General features: G+C 49.8%; 1 protein-coding gene across 1 annotated transcript in view; it reads right to left on the bottom strand.

The window, feature by feature from the left end:
- Positions 1-5,847: 5,847 nt before the first annotated feature.
- The window catches only part of LOC137340373 (solute carrier family 2, facilitated glucose transporter member 5-like), a gene marked incomplete at its 5' end in the record, with an annotated part of 29,290 nt that continues 8,279 nt past the window's right edge, over positions 5,848-26,858 (bottom strand). The window contains 7 exons of the mRNA XM_068002792.1: positions 5,848-6,099; positions 7,508-7,635; positions 11,247-11,316; positions 15,199-15,300; positions 23,421-23,531; positions 24,932-25,125; positions 26,491-26,623. Coding sequence (XP_067858893.1) covers positions 5,848-6,099; positions 7,508-7,635; positions 11,247-11,316; positions 15,199-15,300; positions 23,421-23,531; positions 24,932-25,125; positions 26,491-26,623 — 990 coding nt within the window. The remainder of the gene's footprint in view (positions 6,100-7,507; positions 7,636-11,246; positions 11,317-15,198; positions 15,301-23,420; positions 23,532-24,931; positions 25,126-26,490; positions 26,624-26,858) is intronic.

The following is a 26,858-nucleotide window of genomic DNA, read 5'->3' as shown; positions in this document are numbered from 1 at the left end:
CTGGGACTGTCAGCAACCTCTGTTGATCCTGGTTGTGGCCTGACATGTATTTCCAGCAGGAGTCGCTCGATGGTAAAAGGTCACTGTGGCTCCCCACAGAGATGGTTTGATTCTAACGCACACTGACTCTTCCATGTGCTGTCACCACACCGCACAGTCATGGAGAGAGGGCAACATGAGATTGGGAGCTGGAGAGAGGGCAGTGTGAGACCGACAGCTGGATAGAGGCCAAAGGGAGCTGGTAAAGAAAGTGTGAGGGAGAGGAGAGGGGGAGGTGGAGAGAGGCATGTAGTGGTGGCGAGCTCAGGATACACAGAGTAGCAGACTGGGCAGGGACAGGTGTGTAGGGCTCTTCGAAGAATGAGTTACAATATATCCGCCACAATGACTTGCGTCTAAAGCAATCCCCGTTACTGTCAACCCCCAAACACTGACCCAAACCTTGATAAACTAGTATACACTATTTAAAAACTCTGCTGCCCGCATCCTAACTCGCACCAAGTCCTGTTCACCCATCACCACTTGTGCTCACTGACCTACATTGGCTCCTGGTGTGGGAACGCCTCGATTTTAAAATTCTCATCCTCGTGTTCAAATCCCTCCATGGCCTCGCCCCTCCCTATCTCTGTAACCTCCTCCACACCCTACAACTCTCCGAGATCTCTGCGCTCCTCCAATTCTGGCCTCTTGCGCATCCCCAATTTCCATCGCTCCACCATTGGCGGCCGTGCCTTCAGCTGCCTGGGCCCTAAGCTCTGGAATTCCCTCCCTAAACCTCTCCGCCTCTCTCTCCTCCTTTAAGACGCTCCTTAAAACCTCCTTCTTTGACCAAGCTTTTAGTTTCCTGTCCTAATATCTCCTTATGTGGCTCAGTGTCAATTTTTGTCTGATTTATGCTCCTTAGTTTTACTATATTACAGGCGCTATATAAATGCAAGTTGTTGTTGTTAAAATAACCATTCGGCTGGTACAGGCACAATGGGCCAAATGGCCTCCTTCTGTGCCATAAATTTCTATGATTCATTCAGTTCACACCGACATTTTTCACCTTTCCAATTTTGTCCTTTTATCTGGGAGGGGAGGAGATAATCGGGAGTAAATCACATTTCAACCTTAAACTCACTGTTGCGACTTGGTGTATAAGATTGTTTTTTAAACAAAAAATGTTATCGTAATTTTTTTTGTTTGACGGCGAAGAGGTCGTCAGTGTTTCGTAATCTGTCAAGTCAGCTTTATTCAGCAAAGCAGAGAATGAGGAAAGCTCGCTGGCAGCATTTATCCATCCTCTGCTCATCTACGCACTCTTTAGCAACGCGGCACAGATGGACGATTTGCCTCGGGCGGGGGAGACGGGGGGAGACGGGGGGGGAACGGACGAGCCCTCACGTCTTACCCATAAGCCACTGTGTTGTACAATGTGATTATCTCGCTCCGAAATACCTGTTTAATGTTATTTCTGCTTCCTTCCCTCCCCTCGCTGTGTGTTTACTAATGGGCCTGGCTGTCTCTGGGTATAAGGTTTTGTGCATTGTGAATTCCCATGGCGACGGGCTAATGCTTGTTCTCTGCAAATGAGGAACATAATTAACACTAAATTAAGGTGATACAAATGAAGACAACACATGGCCTGACAACATGAGTGGTTTGGGAACCCGAGAGCTCCTGTGATTCATTTTTTTAATTTACTGTATAAATATACTGTTAGCTTAGCAAAAAAAAAAAATAAAGAGTCTTTAAATGGAGTTTCACTTTCAATCCCCATTAAACTCAACTGCCTATATAATAGGACACAGCGCACAAACCTGAACCCAAAGGAGGAAAAGACTAGGATTGCAACCTATGCTAAAATACCAGTGCCTGAACCTCTTGCAAGTTGAATCATGCCGACAGCCTGTCTCTCACCTTCCATCGGAATGTCGGAGAGCAAGTCCAACACTCGTCACTCGCAGAGTGTCGTTACTCGGCACCCTTCCTTTTTTCCGATCTCCCTCCACACCGTCCCTTTATTTATTCCCCTTCCTGCTCTCTCCCACCCTGGTCTCTCCCTTTGGTACACACACCCCACCGCCCCCCCATCTTCACCCCCTAAAGTCCAAGAGACGCAGGTTTGGACCTTTACGGCGCACAAGTGGTTTAGCCATCGTTTGTCGCCGGATGTGGCTGGACCGCATCAAGACTATCGGGTCCAGCGCTCCTCTGCCAAAACCGCTTACTACTCCAGGATAATCCTGGGAAACAAAGATAACCCTCGGCTTCTTTGGCCTTCAGCTGCCCAGGCCCTAAGCTCTGGAATTCCCTCCCTAAACCTCTCCACTTCTCTCTCTATCTTTAAGATGCTCCTTAAAATCTACCTCTTTGACCAAGCTTTTGGTCACCTGTCCTAATATCTACTTACGTGGCTCGGTGTCAATTTTTGTCCGATAATCGCTCCTCTGAAGCACCTTGGGACGTTTTACTACGTTAAAGGCGCTATATAAATGCAAGTTGTTGTTGATTGGCTAGGGGATCCACAGGTGCTGTTAGTATATGTCCCGAGTGGCCATTCTTCACAGGTGAGTCTAACCAGACCGTGTCAGGGGGACTATTAGCCCAAACTGGTCTTCGTCCAGGTCGCTGATTAGCGATCAGGAGTCAGAACCCTGGCTGATTTTTCTTCGCCATCTTATTCCTGGGTTCGTTGATGTCTCCCACACAATTCTGTCACCTTGGCTGTGACCAGCTATTTCAGCAGAGACTGGGGATCGATCCTGGGACTTTCTTGGTCTGCATGGCTCCTTACCGCATCCACTGACATACCAAAGGAGGGCAAATACAAGCAGCAAAAGAATTATAATTTATTGTGGAGCCCTTTTTTCATTTGTTTAAACAGTGATTGCTGATGATATTTTTAAAATCCATTCTCAGGTTGTGGGCATCGCTGACAGGGGTGGCATTTATTGTCCATCATTTGTTGCCCTGGCAACTGCTAGGCCACTTCAGAGGGCAGTTAAAAGTCAACCATGTTGGTGTGGGGATTGGAGTCACATATAGGCCCAGATCGGGTAAGGACGGCAGGTTTACGTCCCTAAAGGACATTAGTGAACTAGTTGGGTTTTTACAACAGCTTCAGAGTCACCTTTACTGAGACCAGCTCTTTATTTCCGGATTTTTTAAACTGAATTGAAATTCTCAAATTGCCCACGGTGGGATTTGAACTCACGTTCCCTGGATTCCTGATAGTGAGAGTCCCTCTTTAACAACAACTTGCATTTATATAGCACCTTTATTGTAGTGAAACTTCCCAAAGCGCTTCACAGGAGCGTTATAAGACAAATTTGACACCGAGCCACGTAAGGAGATATTAGGAGAGGTGACCAAAAGCTTGGAAAAGAGGTAGGTTTTAAGAAGCATCTTAAAGGAGGAGAGAGAGGCGGAGAGGTTTAGGGAGGGAATTCCAGAGCTTAGAGTCTAGGCAGCTGAAGGCACGGCCGCCAATGGTGGAGCGATGGATATCAGGGATGTGCAAGAGGCCAGAATTGGAGGAGCGTAGAGATCTCAGAGGGTTGTAGCAATGGAGGGGGTTACAGAGATAGGGAGGGGCAAGGTCAATGGAGAGAATTGAACACAGGGATAAGAATTTTAAAATCGAGGCGTTCCCGGATCGGGAACCAATGTAGGTCAGCGAGCACTGGGATAATGGGTGAACGGGACTCAGTGCGAGTTAGGATACGGGCAGCAGAGTTTTGGATGAGCTGAAGTTTATGGAGGATGGAAGGTGAGAGGCCGGCCAGGAGAGCATTGGAATAGTCGAGTCTGGAGGTGACAAAGGCACGGATTAGAGTTTCAGCAGCAGATGGGCTGAGACAGGAGCGGAGATGGGTGATATTACAGATCAAGGAACCAAGATCTTGGAGATGACACTTTCTCACTGACAGGGGTCCCTATGCTCAGACTCCTTATTAAAAAAAGCCTCGTTGGTAAAACTGTCTCCTTTGAAAGAAGCCTTGCACAGTGACAGTAAGAGAGGCGGGTGAATGGACAGCTCTAGCCATGCTAGGCGGTAACGGGCAGTACGAGAGTGCTTCTGTCCACTCAGGACACACGGAGAAGTGGCACGGAGATATGGGGAGCTCATTCCTCATTATTACTGCCCAAAACACGGGCGGAGAATTGGGGAGACTAGGTCGGGGAGGCCTCCCGTCACACCCCCACCCCTAAACTCGGCCAGCAGTTCTCCGTCCCCCTGCACTGCTACAGATGTCGGCCGCCCGCTTATTGCCTCCCTCCATGGTGGTGAGAGGGGCAGAGCTTTGGACTCCGGCAGCTTTCCCTCCATCCCTGCCACTGCACTGTCATTGGAGGGGAAGAAAGGAAAGAAGGAAGTGATCATAGACTCTTACAGCACAGTAGGAGGCCAATCGGCCCATCGTGCCTGTACCGCCTCTCTGAAAGAGCTATTCAATTAATCCCACTACCCTTGCTCTTTCCCCAAAGCCTTGCAAATTTTTCTCTTCATCTCCCCTCTAGTTCTTTTGCCAATTATCTTAAATTTGTGTCCTCTGGTTACCGGCCCTCCTGCCACTGGAAACAGTTTCTCCCTGTCTGCTCTGTCAAAACCTTCATGATTTTGAACATCTCTATTAAATCCCCTCTTAACCTTCTCTGCTCTAAGGAGAACAACCCCAGCTTCTCCAGTCTCTCCACGTAACTGAAGTCCCTCATCCCTGGTACCATTCTAATAAATCTCCTCTGTACCCTCTCCAAGGCCTTGACAATCACAGGAAAGTTTGCTTGAGAAATATTTTTAAATTAAAATATAAAGGCAATTTTTTGAAAAATCCTAGGTGAAAGACCAAGGCCCCATAATTCAGAAAGAAAGATTTGCATTTATGTAGTGCCTTTCTCGACCTCAGGATGTCCCAAAGCGCTTTACAGCCACTCTTGTAATGGCAGCCAAATTGTGCACAACAAGGTCCCACAAACAGCAATGAGATAAATGACCAGATAATCTGTTTTTTAGCGATCTTGGTTGAGAGATAAATATTGGCCCAAGACACCGGGGAGAACTTCCCTGTTCTACCGAATAGTTGGATCGTTTACATCCACCTGAGGGGGCAGATGGGGCCTCAGTTCAACATCTCATTCGAAACACAGCACCTCTGAAATTGCAGTGCTCCCTCAGGGTCAGGCTAGATTTTGTCTCTGGAGTGGGGATTGAACCCACAATCTAAGAGGCAAGACTGCCACCCACTGAGCCACAGCCACTCCCCAAGTTGAAGAGCGGCAAGGGGTGATGGTTTGGTGAGGCCGTGTGTGGCTTTTAAAAAAGCCTGTAGATTGCTGGATGAAGGGAAGGCTGAGGGTGGTGAGGAGATCCATAGTTTCGAGGTCCTGAGAAAGAATGAGTTAGAGTAGGAGATGAGGGCCAATATCAAAACAGTGAGGGCCCAGGGAGAGGTTGTGGGAAGCTGGAATAAGATGACCATTATTACATCAAAAATATAAAATCAGACAAAGATAAAACATAAATATAAGATAGTCACCAATAAATCCAGTAAGGAATTCAGGAGAAACTTCTTTACTCAGAGAGTGGTGAGAATGTGGAACTCGCTACCACAAGGAGTAGTTGAGGCGAATAGTGTAGAGGCATTTAAGGGGAAGCTGGATAAACACATGGGGGAGAAAGGAATAGAAGGATATGGTGATAGGGTGAGATGAAGTAGGGAGGGAGGAGGTTCATGTGGAGCATAAACACCAGCACAGACCTGGAGGGTCGAATGGCCTGTTTCCGTGCTGGAAATTCTACGTAGGAGAAGGTATCTCATGGTCCATCCAATCTCCTCTACTTTATTCGTCCGTACATTGGCATTAAGATTCCTGGAACGATCTGGAACTTTCAAGACCTGTAGAATTGTTTTCTAAAGTCCCGTATCCCTTAAACCTCTTTAGCTGAACCTCGTCCAGTGACACGCGGCAACTGGCTGCGTTTTTGGAGGAGAACATCTGGCTGATCTCCATAAAGGTTTTATTTTTGGTCTCCGGGATGACGATATAAGCAAAGACGGCGACAATCCAGCATATCCCACAAAACACCAGGTAGCAGAAAGCTCCAGCAGACATCTGGGAAAACAGAGAAAGGGTTCACAAAATGCATGCTCGCTCCAGACAGCGGTGGTGGGGGGGGCGCTCGAAACAGCCTCCCCAAACCCCCCACCCCTCCCCAATGTCGACAAGCCGAGGCGCATCTACCCTGGGAATGCCTGAAGATAATCGATGGCAGCACCCTCGCCTCTGAGTCAGCAGGTTGTGGGTTTGAGTCCCACTACAGAGACTTGAGCCCATAATCCAGGCTGACACTCCCAGTGTAGTACTGAGGGAGTGCTGCACTGTCGGAGGTGCCGTCTTTCAGGTGAGACGTTAAACCGAGGCCCCGTCTGCCCTCAGGTGGACGTAAAAGATCCCACGGCCACTATTTCAAAGAAGAACAGGGGAGTTCTCCCCGGTGTCCTGGATAATATTTATCCCTCAACCAACATCAGTAAAACAGATTATCTGGTCATTATCACATTGCTGTTTGTGGGATCTTGCTGTGCACAATTTGGCTGCCAGGTTTCCTACATTACAACAGTGACTACACTTCAAAAAGTACTTCATTGGCTGTAAAGCGCTTTGGGACGTCCTGAGGTCGTATAAATTCAAGTCTTTTTTGGCGGGAATTTAGTGCCCACCTGCCATTGTTTCAGGGGGAGGTTCCTGCATCAAAAATAGGTGTGAGCTTCATTTCAATATTAATTTGGGGGAGGGGTCATCCTGAGCCCCATTTCTCAATGTTCTAGTCTTCAAGAAAGAACTTGCATTTATATAACACCTTTCACACTCCTGTATATATTATATAATAACACACCGTGTGTTACTGGGTATAACACTCCTGTATATATTATATAATAACACACCGTGTGTTACTGGGTATAACACTCCTGTATATATTATATAACACACCGCGTGTTACTGGGTATAACACTCCTGTATATATTATATAATAACACACCATGTGTTACTGGATATAACACTCCTGTATATATTATATAATAACACACCGTGTGTTACTGGGTATAACACTCCTGTATATATTATATAATAACACACCCTGTGTTACTGGGTATAACACTCCTGTATATATTATATAATAACACACCGTGTGTTACTGGGTATAACACTCCTGTATATATTATATAATAACACACGGTGTGTTACTGGGTATAACACTCCTGTATATATTATATAATAACACACCGTGTGTTACTGGGTATAACACTCCTGTATATATTATATAATAACACACGGTGTGTTACTGGGTATAACACTCCTGTATATATTATATAATAACACACCGTGTGTTACTGGGTATAACACTCCTGTATATATATATTATATAATAATACATCATGTGGTTTTGGTATAAGATCCTTGCAAATCTATAACATGTTCTGGGTTCATATTTAATGTTCAATGTTGTTTCACCACTGACCTGCAGGAATGGGAAGACGAAACCCACTGTGAAGTTCGACAGCCAGTTGAGGGACCCTCCGATGATGTAAGCAGCGGGACGGTGAGACTGGGTAAAGAGCTCGGCAGTCATCAGAAACGGGACCCCCGCTGTGCCGCCAAAGGCGGGGGAGAGAGGGAGGAGAGAGGGAGAGAATCACAGAGAGAGACAGAGGAGAGTGAGAGAGAGAAACACAGAGACAAGGAGAGAAATAGTCAAATAAAGAAAGAGGGAGGGAGAAAGACAGAGAGAAAATGAGAGAAAGAAAGAGGGAGAGAGATAGCCAGAGAAAGAGAGAAGAGAGAGAGAGAGGGAGGGGGAAAGAAAGCAGATGAGAGAGAAAGGGAGAGAGATAATTGGAGAAAGAGAGAGAGAGAACAAGAGAGGGGGAGAGGGAGAAAGAGAAAGAGAGAACGAAAAAGGGGAGAGGGCGAGAAAGAGGGAGATAGAAAAAGGGAGGGAGACATACACATAGTGAGTGATGTAGAAAGTGAGAGAGAGAGAGAGTGATAGACAGTGACAGAGAGAGAGAAAAACAGATGATCCACACAGATAGGGAGAGACAGAGAAAAAGATATGCACAAAGCCAGAGGCAGAGTCACAGACAGATGTGACGAGAGGGAGAAGTACATACAAGAATGTGGGGCGGGGAAGACAGGGAGAGAGAGAGAAGTTAGTTAGTTAACAGCAGTGATTGGTGCCGATGTCCCATTGATCCATTTGCACAGATATTTAAGAAATGAACAGCACTCTTCCCATGCTCTTCATTTCTGCAAATACTTTATCTTTCAGACCGACAACCATAAGGTGGGAAACATCTGGATTAAATGTGCAGAATATGCATCATTCCCAGATCCAAACATTCTCAATAAGCACCCACTCCCAATATCTGCCCGGTATCAAGCCCCCTGGATTACAAAGTCAGGAGCTGGGGGTGATATTGAGGGGTGTGTGTGAAAGGCGGTTTGTATTCCCTCTGCCCCCTGACCCAGACCCCTGCTCTCTCCCCTCCCTGGTCTGCTCAACAGACCCGTCCCACTCGAAACAGAGAGAGAAGAATGAAAATGTAAAAATTAAATGTCACGTGCTTCAGAGTGCGTTGCGATGCTTGGCTTGCTCTCCCATTTACTTAAATAGGGATGTAGATAGAGATCTAATCTAATACTCAGAGGATGAGTTTAGGAACAATTTAGTCCAGATTTGCATTATTTTTGCATAATGGGCATGACAGAGCTTAATGTGATAAAATGGATCCGAACTCAAAGATGAGCGCCATTGTTCATTAAGAATAAAAGAGAAGATATATTCATCATTGTTTATAAACAATGATGCATGAAAAGTACTAATTAAAGATGTAATTACACTGAATATATTCTGTATTGTAAATGTAATATATTCCTCATGGACACTACCAATAAATCAACTACCTAAAACGCCAAGACCCACATTTATCATTCCTACTGTGCTCCTACTGAATCTCACTCTCCAACCTCGACTTGAAAAACAATTTGGGAGGGTAAAGTTTTCTTGGGGCCCATCGAGGTCAGGGGTGTCAGTGCTGGGGTATTAAATACTCTCCCCTCTCCCTCCCTCCGCCCCCCTCCCCTCCACAACCCACCCCTCCCCATGTTACCGTGTTTCAGCACCAAAACATAGTTTCTCTCTATCCACCCTATCTGTTCCCCTTAATATCTTAAACTTTGATCAGATCACCCCTTAACCTTCGAAACTCCAGAGAATACAACCCCAATTTGTGTAATCTCACCTCGTAACTTAACCCTTGAAGTCCGGGTATCATTCTAGTAAACCTACGCTGCACTCCCCCCAAGGCCAATATGTCCTTCCGAAGGTGCGGTGCCCAGAACTGCTCACAGTACTCCAGGTGTGGTCTAACCAGGGTTTTGTATAGCTGCAGCATAACTTCTGCCCCCTTGTACTCTAGTCCTCTAGATATAAAGGCCAGCATTCCATTAGCCTTATTGATTATTTTCTGCACCTATTCATGACACTTCAATGATCTATGTACCTGAACCCCCAAGTGCCTTTGAACATCCACTGTTTTTAACTTCTTACCATTTAGAAAGTACCCTGGATTGTGTCCAATACATTAGCGGTGTTGTCTTTCGGATGAGACGTTAAACTGAAGGACCCCGATTTTAATCGCTCCACCATTGGCGGCCGTGCCTTCAGCTGCCTAGGCCCTAAGCTCTGGAATTCCTTCCCTAAACCTCTCCTCCTCTCTCTCCACCTTTAAGACACTTCTTAAAACCTACCTCTTTGACCAAGCTTTTGGTCACCTGTCCTAATATCTCCTTATGTGGCTCATTGTCAAATTTTGTTTGATAATCGCTCCTGTGAAGCACCTTGGGATGTCTACGGCAGGGGTGCAAAATGGGCGAGATTGGATCAGTCACCCGAGTTTCCGTTCCGTTTTGTCTTGTGTTCCGGCCGATGTTGAGTTTCGCCCCCAATGATTCATAATATGATCGCAGTAAAATGTGTCTACACTCTCTGGAGTTTAGAAGAATGAGAGGTGATCTCATTGAAACATATAAGATTCTGAGAAGGTGTTACAGGGTAGATGCTGAGAGGCTTTTTCCCCTGGCTGGAGAGTCTAGAACTAGGGGTCATAGTCTCAGGATAAGGGGTCGGCCATTTAGGACCAAGATGAGGAAAAATTTCTTCACTCAGTGGGTTGTGAATCTTTGGAATTCTCTACCCCAGAGGGCTGTGGATGCTCAGTCGTTGAGTATATTCAAGGCTGAGATCGATGGATTTTTGGACTCTAGGGGAATCAAAGGGATACGGGGATGGGGCGGGAAAGTGGAGTTGAGGTCGAAAATCAGCTGTGATCTGATTGAATGACGGAGCAGGCTCGAGGGGCCGTATGGCCTACTCCTGTTCCTATTTCTTATGTTTCTTATGAAACAGCACAGAAGGAGGCCATTTGGCCCATTGTACCTGTTCCTTTATGCTCTTCTCCCCCCATCTCTCCTAAAGGGATGCCACCCCTATCGTAAGTGGTCCGTACCGTGTTCACCCCCCAGTGTGGCATCCTCCCAGGGGAGGGAGAGGATCTCGAGGGCACAGTATGTAAACAACAATAACTTGCATTTATATAGCACCCTTAGCGTAGTGATACGTCCCAAGGCGCTTCACAGGAGCGTCACCAGACAGAATTTGCCACCGAGCCACATAAAGAGATATTAGGACAGGTGACCAAGAGTGAGGTAGCTTTTAAGGAGCTACTTAAAGGAGGAGAGAGAGGTAGAGAAATTTAGGGAGGGAATTCCAGAGCTTAGGGCCTAGGCAGCTGAAGGCACCGTCAACGAAGGTGAAGTGATTAAAATCGGAGGATGCTTAAGAGGCACGAATTGGAGGAGCGCAGAGATCTCAGAAGGTTGTTGGCCGGAGGAGGTTACAGAGATAGGGAGGGGCGAGGGCCATGGAGGGATTTGAACACGAGGATGAGAATTTTATAATTGAGTCGTTCCTGGACTGGAAGCCAATGTGGGTCAGCGAGCACAGGGGGTGATGGGTGAACAGGACTTGGTGCGAGTTAGGATACGGGCAGCAGAGTTTTGGATGAACTGAAGTTTACGAAGGGTGCGAGGTGGGAGGCCGGCCAGGAGAGCATTGGAATAGTCAAGTCTAGAGGATGAGAATTTCAGCAGCAGATGGGCAAGTCTCAAGTCAATATGGAGAGAAGTACTTCCTGTACCTGGTCCGACGCAGAATCCAGCAATAATCCCCACAACACAAGCAACACTGGCATAATGCATCCACGGAACCTGATATCATAGGAGAACATGTGTAAGGGAGTGAATAAAGTAAATCAGTGTCTCAGTGTTACAGCAAAATATTCATGGGCAATGAAAGTTGTACAAGAGTAAAACGAAAAGAAAGACTTGCATTTATACAGAGCTTTTCACAACCTCAGGACGTCCCAAAGCGCTTTACAGCCAATGAAGTATTTTTGAAGTGTAGTCACTGTTGTAATGTAGGGAAACACGGCAGTCAATTTGCGCACAGCAAGATCCCACAAACAGCAATGAAATGATCAGTTAATCTGTTTTTTAGTTGTGGTATAAATATTGGCCAGGACACCAGGGAGAACTCCCCATCTCTTCTACGAATAGTAGCCACGGGACCTTTTACATCCATCTGAGAGGGGAGACAGGACCTCGGTTTAACGTCCCATCTGAGAAACGGCACAGCACTCCCTCAGTACTGACCCTCCAACAGTGCAGCACTCCCTCAGTACTGACCCTCCGACAGTGCAGCGCTCCCTCAGTACTGACCCTCCGACAGTGCGGCGCTCCCTCAGCACTGACCCTCCGACAGTGCGGCGCTCCCTCAGTACTGACCCTCCGACAGTGCGGCACTCCCTCAGCACTGACCCTCCGACAGTGCGGCGCTCCCTCAGCACTGACCCTCCGACAGTGCGGCGCTCCCTCAGTACTGACCCTCCGACAGTGCGGCACTCCCTCAGTACTGACCCTCCGACAGTGCGGCGCTCCCTCAGTACTGACCCTCCGACAGTGCGGCGCTCCCTCAGTACTGACCCTCCGACAGTGCGGCGCTCCCTCAGCACTGACCCTCCGACAGTGCGGCGCTCCCTCAGCACTGACCCTCCGACAGTGCGGCGCTCCCTCAGTACTGACCCTCCGACAGTGCGGCACTCCCTCAGCACTGACCCTCCGACAGTGCGGCGCTCCCTCAGTACTGACCCTCCGACAGTGCGGCGCTCCCTCAGCACTGACCCTCCGACAGTGCGGCGCTCCCTCAGCACTGACCCTCCGACAGTGCGGCGCTCCCTCAGCACTGACCCTCCGACAGTGCGGCGCTCCCTCAGTACTGACCCTCCGACAGTGCGGCCCTCCCTCAGTACTGACCCTCCGACAGTGCGGCGCTCCCTCAGTACTGACCCTCCGACAGTGCGGCGCTCCCTCAGTACTGACCCTCCGACAGTGCGGCCCTCCCTCAGTACTGACCCTCCGACAGTGCAGCACTCCCTCAGCACTGACCCTCCGACAGTGCGGCGCTCCCTCAGCACTGACCCTCCGACAGTGCGGCGCTCCCTCAGCACTGACCCTCCGACAGTGCGGCGCTCCCTCAGCACTGACCCTCCGACAGTGCGGCGCTCCCTCAGCACTGACCCTCCGACAGTGCGGCGCTCCCTCAGTACTGACCCTCCGACAGTGCGGCGCTCCCTCAGCACTGACCCTCCGACAGTGCGGCGCTCCCTCAGCACTGACCCTCCGACAGTGCGGCGCTCCCTCAGCACTGACCCTCCGACAGTGCGGCGCTCCCTCAGCACTGAGCCTCCGACAGTGCGGCGCTCCCTCAGCACTGACCCTCCGACTGTGCGGCGCTCCCTCAGCACTGACCCTCCGACAGTGCGGCGCTCCCTCAGCACTGACCCTCCGACAGTGCGGCGCTCCCTCAGTACTGACCCTCCGACAGTGCGGCGCTCCCTCAGCACTGACCCTCCGATAGTGCAGCACTCCCTCAGTACTGACCCTCCGACAGTGCAGCGCTCCCTCAGCACTGACCCTCCGACAGTGCGCGCTCCCTCAGTACTGACCCTCCGACAGTGCGGCGCTCCCTCAGCACTGACCCTCCGACAGTGCGGCGCTCCCTCAGTACTGCACTGGGAATGTCGGCCTGGATTAACTGCTCAAGTCTCTGGAGTGGGATTTGAACCCATGACCTTCTGACAGAGGTGAGAGTGCGAGCCACTGAGCCACGGCTGACACTTGATACAACACTGCACTCGGGAGGGACTTGAACCCATAACCTCTGACCCAGGGACTCCTTGGGTCACAGCCACGTTTTCTTTCCCTCAGATCAACATTTGTGACATCACCTCCACGCCGGGGTTGCCAACTCTGGCAGGGTGCGTTCCTGGAGGTTTCATCACATGACCTCCCGCCATTGGTCCATCCTCCAGGCACTCTACCTTCCCATGACCAATCGGAAAGGGAACAGACTCTGTTTCCCAATTGGATTAATCTTGACTCTTAGTGAAACAGCCTTTTTTCCCCATCTGCAATATTTTTATAACTAATAAATGGAAGTGTTCAAAGACAATGAAAAAGACACAATTTTGTTTCGTGCCCCGATGATTTCTCCCCCGGGTTTTGCTCCCAGCAGTGCCCTGGAGATTAATCTTCAATTTCTGGAGACTCCAGGACAATCCTGGAGGGTTGGCAACCCACACTTCCAGAGAACACAAATAGCATCTCATGTGAGAGCTGGGCCATTCCACCCATCTAACCTGCCCCTTTCACAGACTCCTACAAACGACCTGACCATTGTGGCAATGGAACCGTCATTGTGAAGTGTTTGGGAAATTTCTCAGCTGTGATGAGCCCCCTGTATAAATACAAGCCTTTCTCATCTTTTTGCTCTGCCCCACACACTTAAATCTCCTGAGGGAAAGTTCTGTATAAACACTTCCTGATCCCCAAAGGGAATTGAGCAAAACTCCAGAATAGTCACCGCTCCTCGACTTGTGCCCTGGGCTCATCAATTCAACGTGCCGTTTTTCAATAACAACTACGACTGTAAGATGCATTTAACGTAGTAAAACGTCCCAAGGCGCTTCGCAGGACCGTAAATCAGACAAAAATGGACGCTGAGCCAAAGAAGGAGACATTAGGACAGGTGACCAAAAGCTTGGTCAAAGAGGTAGGTTTTAAGGAGCGTCTTAAAAGAGAGAGAGAGGCGGAGAGGTTTAGGGAGGGAATTCCAGAGCTTAGGGTCTAGGCAGCTGAAGGCACGGCCGCCAATGGTGGAACGATTAAAATTGGGGATGCGCAAGGAGCCAGAATTGGAGGAGCGCAGAGATCTCGGAGGGTTGTAGGGCTGGAGGAGGTTACAGAGATAGGGAGGGGCGAGGCCATGGAGGAATTTGAAAACAAGGATGAGAATTTAAAATCGAGGCGTTCCCGGACCGGGAGCCAATGTAGGTCAGTGAGCACAGGGGGGTGATGGGTGAACGGGACTTGGTGTGAGTTAGGATACGGAGCAGCAGAGTTTTGGATGAGCTGAAGTTTATGGAGGGTGGAGGATGGGAGGCCGGCCAGGAGAGCATTGGAATAGTCACCCATGATTTTTCGTGAGTCTAGGCAGCGAGCATCAGTGGGACACTGGATCATGAAGGACATCACAGTCGAGCCTTGATCATAACTGGCAGCGGCATCCTCTGCTGATTCGCTCCTCCTTTCCCAGCGACGGGCTGCTGAGTGTAATGCACCAACTGGTACCCGACCTGAGACCAAGTAGCTCAGCTCAGATCGGACAATGAACCTGTGACCATTTTGGCCAACGTTAATCCCTCAACCAGCATCACCAAAACAGATTAACTGGTCACTTATCCTAATGATGTTTGTGGGATCTTGCTGTGTGCGAATTGGCTGCCATGTTTGCCTCTATAACAACAGCCACTACACTTTGAAAGTACTTCATTGGCTTTGAAGTGGTTTGGGACAACCTGAGGTCATGAAAGGCGCTATATAAATGCAAGTCTTTCTCTCTTGTTGAGCATGGATGAAGGCTGCAGTGGGCTGTGTCAGCAGCAACTGAGATCTCAGGAGCGAGCTGTTCGTCTCTGCTAAATAACCACCTGATGGATTGTAACCTGTAAACAAGGGTGAAGCAGGAATTACCTGGAAGACCAATGAGAGCGTTATCCCAGCACAGGAAAAACCCATGAAGCTGAATCCACCAATCAGAAGCGGGCGTCTTCCCACTCTTTCGATAGTCAAGCTCTGAATCACAAAGAGGAACAAAAACGCAGTCAGACAGTGTCGTCGGAGGAGAGTGACAGTGTCGTCGGAGAGTGACAGTGTCGCCGGAGAGTGACAGTGTCGCCGGAGAGTGACAGTGTCGTCGGAGGAGAGTGACAGTGTCGCCGGAGAGTGACAGTGTCGCCGGAGAGTGACAGTGTCGCCGGAGGAGAGTGACAGTGTCGCCGGAGAGTGACAGTGTCGCCGGAGAGTGACAGTGTCGCAGGAGGAGAGTGACAGTGTCGCCGGAGAGTGACAGTGTCGCCGGAGAGTGACAGTGTCGCAGGAGGAGAGTGACAGTGTCGCCGGAGAGTGACAGTGTCGCCGGAGAGTGACAGTGTCGCAGGAGGAGAGTGACAGTGTCGCCGGAGAGTGACAGTGTCGCCGGAGAGTGACAGTGTCGCCGGAGAGTGACAGTGTCGTCGGAGGAGAGTGACAGTGTCGCCGGAGGAGAGTGACAGTGTCGCCGGAGGAGAGTGACAGTGTCGCAGGAGAGTGACAGTGTTGTCGGAGGAGAGTGACAGTGTCGCCGGAGGAGAGTGACAGTGTCGCCGGAGGAGCGTGACAGTGTCGCAGGAGAGTGACAGTGTCGTCGGAGGAGAGTGACAGTGTCGCCGGAGGAGCGTGACAGTGTCGCAGGAGAGTGACAGTGTCGTCGGAGGAGAGTGACAGTGTCGCCGGAGAGTGACAGTGTCGCCGGAGGAGAGTGACAGTGTCGCAGGAGGAGCGTGACAGTGTCGCCGGAGGAGAGTGACAGTGTCGCAGGAGGAGAGTGACAGTGTCGCCGGAGGAGAGTGACAGTGTCGCCGGAGGAGAGTGACAGTGTCGCAGGAGAGTGACAGTGTCGCCGGAGAGTGACAGTGTCGCAGGAGAGTGACAGTGTCGCCGGTGGAGAGTGACAGTGTCGCAGGAGGAGTGTGACAGTGTCGCCGGAGGAGAGTGACAGTGTCGCCGGAGAGTGACAGTGTCGCCGGAGGAGAGTGACAGTGTCGCAGGAGGAGCGTGACAGTGTCGCCGGAGGAGAGTGACAGTGTCGCCGGAGGAGAGTGACAGTGTCGCAGGAGAGTGACAGTGTCGCCGGAGAGTGACAGTGTCGCAGGAGAGTGACAGTGTCGCCGGTGGAGAGTGACAGTGTCGCCGGAGAGTGACAGTGTCGCAGGAGAGTGACAGTGTCGCCGGAGGAGAGTGACAGTGTCGCAGGAGGAGAGTGACAGTGTCGCAGGAGAGTGACAGTGTCGCAGGAGAGTGACAGTGTCGCAGGAGAGTGACAGTGTCGCCGGAGGAGAGTGACAGTGTCGCCGGAGGAGCGTGACAGTGTCGCCGGAGGAGAGTGACAGTGTCGCAGGAGGAGAGTGACAGTGTCGCCGGAGGAGAGTGACAGTGTCGCAGGAGAGTGACAGTGTCGCAGGAGAGTGACAGTGTCGCCGGAGGAGTGTGACAGTGTCGCAGGAGAGTGACAGTGTCGCAGGAGAGTGACAGTGTCGCCGGAGGAGAGTGACAGTGTCGCCGGAGAGTGACAGTGTCGCCGGAGGAGAGTGACAGTGTCGCAGGAGGAGCGTGACAGTGTCGCCGGAGGAGAGTGACAGTGTCGCCGGAGGAGAGTGACAGTGTCGCAGGAGAGTGACAGTGTCGCCGGAGAGTGACAGTGTCGCAGGAGAGTGACAGTGTCGCCGGTGGAGAGTGACAGTGTCGCCGGAGAGTGACAGTGTCGCAGGAGAGTGACAGTGTCGCCGGAGGAGAGTGACAGTGTCGCAGGAGGAGAGTGACAGTGTCGCAGGAGAGTGACAGTGTCGCCGGAGGAGAGTGACAGTGTCGCAGGAGGAGCGTGACAGTGTCGCCGGAGGAGAGTGACAGTGTCGCCGGAGGAGAGTGACAGTGTCGCAGGAGAGTGACAGTGTCGCCGGAGAGTGACAGTGTCGCAGGAGAGTGACAGTGTCGCCGGTGGAGAGTGACAGTGTCGCCGGAGAGTGACAGTGTCGCAGGAGAGTGACAGTGTCGCCGGAGGAGAGTGACAGTGTCGCAGGAGGAGAGTGACAGTGTCGCAGGAGAGTGACAGTGTCGCAGGAGAGTGACAGTGTCGCAGGAGAGTGACAGTGTCGCCGGAGGAGAGTGACAGTGTCGCCGGAGGAGCGTGACAGTGTCGCCGGAGGAGAGTGACAGTGTCGCAGGAGGAGAGTGACAGTGTCGCCGGAGGAGAGTGACAGTGTCGCAGGAGAGTGACAGTGTCGCAGGAGAGTGACAGTGTCGCCGGAGGAGTGTGACAGTGTCGCAGGAGAGTGACAGTGTCGCAGGAGAGTGACAGTGTCGCCGGAGGAGTGTGACCTCACTGAACAGGGAACGCAGGCCCAGGAGGAGTGACCTCACTGAACAGGGAACGCAGGCCCAGGAAGGGGAAAAGCCAGAGAAACCGGGACCTAGAAATTGGGCCGGGTAGCGCTCGTTTATTCAGGCGCTAAGCGGCCTCCTACGTCCCCAAAATGGCAGGCAGGAAGGGCGCCCCCCCCCGCCATATTGGGCAAAGACAAAGAAGGGGCGTCCTTTACCCACAGGGGTTGGTGTGGGAGTGGGGGGTGAGGGGATTGTGAGGTGGGGGGAGGTTGTGGGGGTGGAGGCAAACCATTAATTGCGATGGGAAATTGTAGGTTTCTAAGGGAGGATTAGCTAGATGGGCTGAACGGTCTCCCTCACCCACACCTATCTTTGTTGGTGAGTTTAGAATAGCAGATCTCATTTACCATAGCAACTGGGGGAGGGGTGGATCGCCATATTAAGGGGTGGTAGAATTGCAATGATTTTGCTTCTTTCCCTCCCCCAGGCAAATTCTTCCTGTGCCTCCTCCTGTCAAGTTACAGAGTCCCTCCTGAACCTCATTAGTCCTCTTTCACCAGGGTGACCCATGAACATCAACGGTCCATGATCACAGTGATGGAGGGGCGGGGCGGGATGGGGGCGGGCGGGGCGGGATGGGGGCGGGCGGGGCGGGATGGGGGCGGGCAGGGGCGGGGCACATTTTATCTCCTGAGGGAAAGTTCTGTACAAACACTTCCTGATCCCCAATGAGAAACAGGTAAAACACATCCGTCCTCAAACCAAATCCGGGCAGGTTCTGTATCAGGCAAAGACAGTGTACCGTCCAAACAGTGAGGGCGAAAATCATCCCCTACACTTCCAAAAGGTTTAAGATGAGCTAATGGTTTCTGAGAGTTGGAGCTACAGATGTATTCACTTAGCATTTGTTCCTTCCCTCCAGTGCATTCACACACTTAATTAGGGGAATTAGGGGTTACGGGGAGCGGGCAGATAATTGGACATGAATTTAAATTTGAGGTTAGGATCAGATCAGCCATGATCTTATTGAATGGCGGAACAGGCTCGAGGGGCCGATTGGCCGACTCCTGCTCCTATTTCTTATGTTCTTATGTTAAGGTAGAAGTTTCTTTGTTACCCTATGCCACCTATAGCAGGGCTGTCAACATTCATGCAGAAATGTGAAGAGTCCTTACAACTATTTTTATTTTTATATTTAAAATCTGTAACCGTTCTGGTCAATGATGGTTTCTTGTTTGAAAGTCAGAGTTACCAGAGGTTCCCACAGTGCACCGAGTACGGTGTCAAAAATCCAAAGTCTTCTGGCAGGGACCGTTCTTCCTACCTCCCCTGGAAAATATATCTCACTCTTTCAGCACTTTCTAAATCCACCGATGCTGCAGACTGCACTTTTGAGCAATTTTCCCTTCCGATAAAAGTGGTGCAGTTTAGTTATAACAAGCCCCGTGTCCCACTGCACTTTCAGTGTAGCCCCTTGTCTTCACATGTCACGAGCCTTATGATCAGGGCTGTTTTTGAGTGGTCAGTTTTTGTGAAGCTGTAGGGAATCTTTTGCTGGTTTTCTAGCTTGCCTTCGATTACAGCAGTGATTTGCACAAAAGGAGTAACTTTGTTCCCAGTGTGCATCCCTGTAAGAAGCATGATTCACAGAATCAGCCTCATAGTGTTACGAGGTTAACTCTGATTCTCACTCCCGTCTAATGAGGCGTCACACCAGGATCAGGGTCTTGCAAATATACTTCTTCAGAAAAATGAATACCTGGGAGTGAGTTGCAGGCTGGAATCTAATCGAGGGGTTCGGGGGGTTTATATATAGAATAACAGATACCCGGGAGTGTTACAGGCTGGAATCTAATCGAGGGGTTCGGAGGGTTTATATATCGAATAACAGATACCCGGGAGTGAGTTACAGACTGGAATCTCATCGAGGGGTTCGGGGGGGTTTATATATCGAATAACAGATACCCGGGAGTGAGTTACAGGCTGGAATCTAATCAAGGGGTTCGGGGGGTTTATATATAGAATAACAGATACCCGGGATTGAGTTACAGGCTGTAATCTAATCGAGGGGTTTGGGGGGTTTATATATCGAATAACAGATACCCGGGAGTGAGTTACAGGCTGGAGTCTAATCGAGGGGTTCGGGGGGTTTATATATAGAATAACAGATACCCGGGATTGAGTTACAGGCTGTAATCTAATCGAGGGGTTTGGGGGGTTTATATATCGAATAACAGATACCCGGGAGTGAGTTACAGGCTGGAATCTAATCGAGGGGTTCGGGGTGTTTATATATAGAATAACAGATACCCGTGAGTGAGTTACAGGCTGGAATCTAATCGAGGGGTTCGGGGGGGTTTATGTATAGAATAACAGATACCCGGGAGTGAGTTACAGACTGGAATCTAATCGAGGGGTTTGGAGGGGTTTATATATAGAATAACAGATACCCGGGAGTGAGTTACAGACTGGAATCTAATCGAGGGGTTCAGGGGGTTTATATATAGAATAACAGATACCCGGGAGTGAGTTACAGGCTGGAATCTAATCGAGGGGTTCGGGGTGTTTATATATAGAATAACAGATACCCGTGAGTGAGTTACAGGCTGGAATCTAATCGAGGGGTTCGGGGGGGTTTATGTATAGAATAACAGATACCCGGGAGTGAGTTACAGACTGGAATCCAATCGAGGGGTTTGGAGGGGTTTATATATAGAATAACAGATACCCGGGAGTGAGTTACAGACTGGAATCTAATCGAGGGGTTCGGGGGGTTTATATATAGAATAACAGATACCCGGGAGTGAGTTACAGGCTGGAATCTAATCGAGGGGTTTGGGGGGTTTATATATAGAATAACAGATACCCGGGAGTGAGTTACAGACTGGAATCTAATCGAGGGGTTCGGGGGGTTTATATGTTGATATAAACAGATTTCCCAGGGATGGGGGCTGGAATTACCAAGGGGTGAGAACCATCTGTTCCTGGGTCAGAGTTCAGCTCCTCTGATCGCCTGTTACTGTGGTGAGAAATATTAGCTGCTGGTGTTCATGACGATTGAGGTTTGATGCTCCCGGTGATGATCAGATTAAAGCAGCTCCCTACTCACCCCTTTCCCCCAGTCTGGGTAAGGCTGGTGATGCTGGATACAAATCTTGCAGCACAGAAGGAGGCCATTCGGCCCATCGTGCCTGTGCCAGCTCTTTGAAAGAGCTGTCCAATTAGTCCCACTCCCTGTTCTTTCCCCCATAACCCTGTAAATTTCTCCCCTTCATGTATTTATCCAATTCCCCTTTTGAAAGTTATTATTTCACCAGTTTCCACTGCCCTTTCAGGCAGTGCATTCCAGATCAAAGCAACATTTTTTTCCCTCATGTCACCTCTGGTTCTTTTGCCAATCACCTTAAATCTGTGCCCTCTAATTATCGACCCTCCTGCCACTGGAAACAGTTTCTCCTTATTTACTCTATCAAAACCATTCATGATTTTGAACACCTCTATCAAATCTCCCCTTAACCTTCTCTGCTCTAAGGAGAACAATCCCAGCTGTTCCAATCTCTCCACACAACTGAAGTCCCTCATCCCTGGCACCATTCAAGTAAATAACTTGAATATAACTCGAACCTTGCAACAGATTTCTTGCATCCGTGCAAAATGAACTCCAGCAACAGGATGCGAAAGCAAGAGAGCGGAAGGACAGTTTAATAAATGGCTGTAATTTTATAACCAGTCCTTCCAGCTCCACTGGGTAACATTGGCTCCGTCACCCAGGGCCAATATTGATGACAGCACTGCGAGTTTACTTGAGTAACTGTGTGCAGTTGGGGTTAAAGTTCTTGCCGTACTGCTTGGGAGGGTCTTATAACTGCCAGCGCATCAAGGCTGGAGTCTTGGTCCAGTCGGTGAGAGAGAATTCATTCCCAAATCCACACAATGTTCTGTTTATTAAAGGCAAAATGCACCAAGCAATTTCACTCCCGGGACCAAAAAAGCCAGCATTAGTCTCTTTAATTGTCAAAAATCTTATTCAGTGTTATATAGCGTGGGTCAGGCTCCATTTAGAAAAAATTGAGAGCAGCTCACAGAATAAATTCTAGTGTTAGGTGAAGTAATGCTCAGGGAGACAGAGAATCCTCTCGTCTCACATCAGTTCCTCCACATCCTTCCTCTGCTTATTGTGCAGGTCATGGCAAAAGGAAAATTAATCCAGCTGAGATCTTCGAGAGAAAGATAGCGGGAAAGAGAGAGAGAGAGAGAGAAAGAAAGTGAGAGAGAAAGAGAGAAAGTGAGAGGGAGAGAGAGGGAAAAATAAAGAGAGAGTGAGAAAGCAAAAGGGAGAAACAGAAAGAGAGGGAAATAGAGAGTGAAATGAGAAAGAAAAAGAGAAAAAGCGAGAAAGTAAGAGAAAAACAGAGAGAGGGAGAAAAAGGAAGAGAAAAGAGGGGGAAAAACAGAGAGAGAGAAATAGTGAAAAAGAAAGAAAAAATGGATAAAAACAGAGAAAGAGAAAAAGACAAAAAAGAGAACAAAAAGAGAAAAAAAGAGAGAGGGAAAATAGAGAGAGAAAAAGAAAGAAAGAGAGAGAAACAAAAGAGCCTCAGCGAATCCGGCAGGTTTGTTTTGGTGTTGCCACGGGCAAGATCCACAGGTTAGGTGCCGACGGTATGAGCCGGGCTCTCACTGGTTAACGCGTTGCCCGATCTGTCCTCGGCTCCCATGGGTCATGGGGCGAAGGTCCAGAAAATTAATCCAATCTCAGCCCTCACAACCCTGACCTGCTGCATTCAGAGAGGCAGAGAGTGAACAGCAGAACCTCGTAGCCTGGACCTGGAGAAGGAGCGTGAACGAGAAAATACCGGAATTGTTTTTGTCAGTCGGGAGTCTTAACACGTGTGGAAATCAATCAATGTCTTTAAGAGTCTCTAAACCAAGTAACTGAGAATCCCAATTATCTCTGTAACCTCCTCCAGCTCTACAACCCTCCGAGATCTCTGTGTTTCACCATTTCTGGCCTCTTGTGTATCCTCCACTCATTTCGCCCCACCATTGGTGGCCGTACATTCAGCAATTGAGTCCATCGCCCTTCCTGGCCGCTGTCTGAGGCTGAACTAGACCGTTCGCAACCTTGGCGTCCTACCCGAGATGAACTTCCCACCACATATCTGCTCCATCACCGATGCCGCCTACTTCCACCTTACAACATCACCCGTCTCCGCCCCTGCCTCAGCTCATCTGCTACTGAAAGCCTCATCCATGCCCTTGTTACAGTCTAGACTCGACTATTCCAATGCTCTCCTGGCCGGCCTCTCATCTTCCATCCTCCATAACCTTGAGCTCATCCAAAGCTCTGCTGCCCCGTATCCTAACTCGCATCAAGTCCCGTTCACCCATCACCCCTGTGCTCGCTGACCTTCATTGGCTCCCAGTCCAGCAATGCCTTGTTTTCAAATCCCTCAATGACCTCGCCCCCTCCCTATCTCTGTAACCTCCTCCAGCCCTACAACCCTCCGAGATCTCTCCGTTCCTCCAATTCTGGCCTCTTGCACATCCCCGATTTTAATCGCTCCACCATTGGCGGCTGTGCCTTTAGCTGCCTGGGCCCTGAGCTCTGGAATTCCCTCCCTAAACCTCTCTGCCTCTCTCTCCTCCTTTAAGACGCTCCTTAAAACCCACCTCATTGACCAAGCTTCCTGTCCTAACGTCTCCTTCTTTGGCTTGTTGTCAGTTTTTTGTCTTAAGACCCTCAGTGCAGGAGGAGATAAACTGTAACTTACCCCAATCAGACCTGCGAGAACCTCGATGGCACCAGTGCCCACTGTCGTATACTGAATGTACGGTTTAGCGATCCCAGAGTTTTCAAATATAGTGTTTGTATAGAACCAGATCTGAAAGGCAAACAGATCTCTCTGTAACTGGAGCTGTTTGTAAAATAGATTTTTGGAAGAAACTCTCAGCACTGGTATCTCTGAGGGAACCATCGCAGCGTCCCAGTCTAGGATATTGTCAACGGCACACTGTGAAGTTGCTGATTGATGGTTAGTGTCAGCCGTGACCCAGTGGGCAGCACTCACACCTCTGAGTCAGAAGGTCATGGGCTCAAGTCCCACTCCAGGAACTTAAGCCCCATAATCCAGGCTGACGCTCCCAGTGCAGTACTGAGTGAGTGCTGCACTAAGTAAGAAATAGGAGTAGGAGTAGGCCATATGGCCCCTCGAGCCTACTCTGCCATTCAATCAGATCATGGCTGACCCTCAACTCCACTTTCCCACCCGATCCCGAGAGTCCAAAAATCTATCGATCTTAGTCTTGAATATACTCAACGACTGAGCATCCACAGCCCTCTGGGGTAGAGAATTCCAAAGATTTAACAACCCTCTGAGTGAAGAAATTCCTCCTCATCTCAGTCTTAAATGGCCACACATTATAATCCATCTACCACCTTCTTGCCCACTCACTTAACCTGTCCATATCGCTTTGCAGACTCTGTGTCCTCCTCACAGCTTACTTTCCCACCTAGCTTTGTATCATCAGCAAACTTGGATACATTACACTCGGTCCCTTCATCTAAGTCATTAATATAGATTGTAAATAGCTGAGGCCCAAGCACTGATCCTTGCGGCACCCCACTAGTCACAGCCTGCCAACCTGAGAATGACCCGTTTATCCCTACTATCTGTTTTCTGTCCGTTAACCAACCCTCTATCCATGCTAATATATTACCCCCAATCCCATGAGCCCTTACCTTGTGTACCAACCTTTTATGCGGCACCTTATCGAATGTCTTTTGGAAATCCAAATATACTACATCCACTGGTTCCCCTTCATCCACCCTGCTAGTTACATCCTCAAAAAACTCTAATAGATTTGTTAAACATAATTTTCCTTTCATAAAACCGTGTTGAAACCGTAGGGTGCCGTCCTTCGGATGAGACATTAAACCGAGGCTCCGTCTGCCCTCTCAGGTGGACGTAAAAGATCCCATGACACTATTGGAAGAAGAGCAGGGGAGTTCTCCCCGGTGTCCTGGCAAATATTTATTCCTCAACCAACATCACTAAAACAGATTACCCGGTCATTATCAGATTGCTGTTTGTGGGATCTTGCTGTGCGCAAATTGGCTGCTGCGTCTGCTACGTCACAACAGTGACCACACTTCAAAAGTACGTCATTGGCTGTAAAGCGCTTTGGGATATTGTGAGGGATGCTGTATAAATGGAAGGTCCTTCTTTCAGCCTCTCCCTCTCATCAGCAAAACCCGCTCCTCTCTCCTTCCTTCCCCACGTACCGCGTCGATCCCGGACAGTTGCATCCCCATGTTGATCACGATGATGGAGATGAGCTGCCACCGGACCGAGTGATCGGCGATCAGCTGACACACCGAGATGGTTTCCAAGGAGGCCAAGGACCGCTGCTCCTCCTGCATCTCCTCGATCTCCGCCTGCACGTTGCTGATGTACTTATTCCGATACCACGTCAGGGCTGGAGGGAGAATGGGGGGGAATTAAAACACTGAGAAACCATGTGATCCTTCAACACGTCAGCTGACTTTGTTCCCTGGGCAGTACGTGGCCCAGTCTTTGAGCCTTCTGCGGCCAGTTAGATTTTCTCAGCATCTGAAGCACAAACTGTTCGTCTCCCCACAGTTTAATGGGCGACATTAGTGCCTGCAATAAGCCCCGCCTCCACTCCATCCATAACCCCAATAAGCCCCGCCTCCACTCCATCCATAACCCCAATAAGCCCCGCCTCCACTCCATCCATAACCCCAATAAGCCCCGCCTCCACTCCATCCATAACCCCAATAAGCCCCGCCTCCACTCCATCCATAACCCCAATAAGCCCCGCCTCCACTCCATCCATAACCCCAATAAGCCCCGCCTCCACTCCATCCATAACCCCAATAAGCCCCGCCTCCACTCCATCCATAACCCCAATAAGCCCCGCCTCCACTCCATCCATAACCCCAATAAGCCCCGCCTCCACTCCATCCATAACCCCAATAAGCCCCGCCTCCACTCCATCCATAACCCCAATAAGCCCAGTCTCCACTTCACCTATGACCCTCAGCAGACTTGCTGCTCCATAGGCCTTAAGGCCTCCATTCTCAGGCTGCTTAGCGGTGGGGCCTTGACTGGGCCGAGAGTTGGAACTCTTTGTTTCTCCTTCTCTCGTTCGCCAGCCAAAGGCCGCAAGGAAATGCTGCCAAATCATCGACTGTTCCAGCACCGAGACCGGGGAGAGAGAAACAGGCCACTCAGCGGACTGCGAAATCGAGCGTCTGCTCCAACCCGCCCCGTCCTCGCCGGACGGCCTAGGTTAAAACCGGGGCGCCAGTCTTGTCTCCTTCATGGTACAAACGGTGAAAGACCCTCGCCCACTATTTGCCTGCGATTGTTCACCAACACACGGGGACGGAGAGAGTACTAACCCCACTACACACTACAAACACCCCACAGACAGAGCAGCTTCCACCATCACCGCGACTGTAAAGCACTCCGCCTCCGAGTGACGCCCCCCACAGTCGCATAGCCAGAAATCAATTAATCAATAAAGTTAAATATCCTAAATTTATTTCTGCATTTCTCTCCAAGAGTGTGACAGCCGAGTGGTTCTGTCACACTGAGAGCAGAGAGGAGTCGAGCTTTGTAACGTGTGCATGCAGCTACTTTTTAATGATGTTTTACCCCCTTTTCAGTGTACACACATCGCTCCACCTCCTGCTGCTCCTTCGCTCCCTCCTTCTCCTTCCCTCCTTCCTCCTCCTTCGCCTCTCTCCCTCCTTCCCCCACCCTCCTCTTTCCCCCACCCCCTTCCTCCCTCCCCCCCCCCCCCCAGGGTTCACACCTTGCACTGAGGCTGCGATGTCCTCTTTCTGAATCAGCAGGTAACGAGGGCTCTCTGGAAACCAGGGCAGAAACAGCAGCTCGACCAGGGCTGGAACCACAATCAGAGACAGGAAGAGAGGCCACTCCTCCTCCTGCAATCAGGCACAGGCACACAGGTAAGATGGGAGAGAGGGAGATAGAGAGAAGCTAAAGAGAGATAGAGAGAAAGAGAGAGAGAAAGAAAAAGTGAGAGAGAACGAGAGAGAGAGAAAGAAAAAGTGAGAGAGAACGAGAGAGAGAGAAAGAAAAAGTGAGATAGATATCAATAAAGAAAAAGGGAGAGAGAAAGAGAAAAAAGAGAACAAGAAAGAGAGAAAGAAAGAAAGA

The sequence above is a fragment of the Heptranchias perlo genome, chromosome 21, assembly GCF_035084215.1.
Source record: "Heptranchias perlo isolate sHepPer1 chromosome 21, sHepPer1.hap1, whole genome shotgun sequence".
NCBI classification, from domain to species: domain Eukaryota; kingdom Metazoa; phylum Chordata; class Chondrichthyes; order Hexanchiformes; family Hexanchidae; genus Heptranchias; species Heptranchias perlo.
This window is presented reverse-complemented; position numbering and strand designations above follow the sequence as displayed.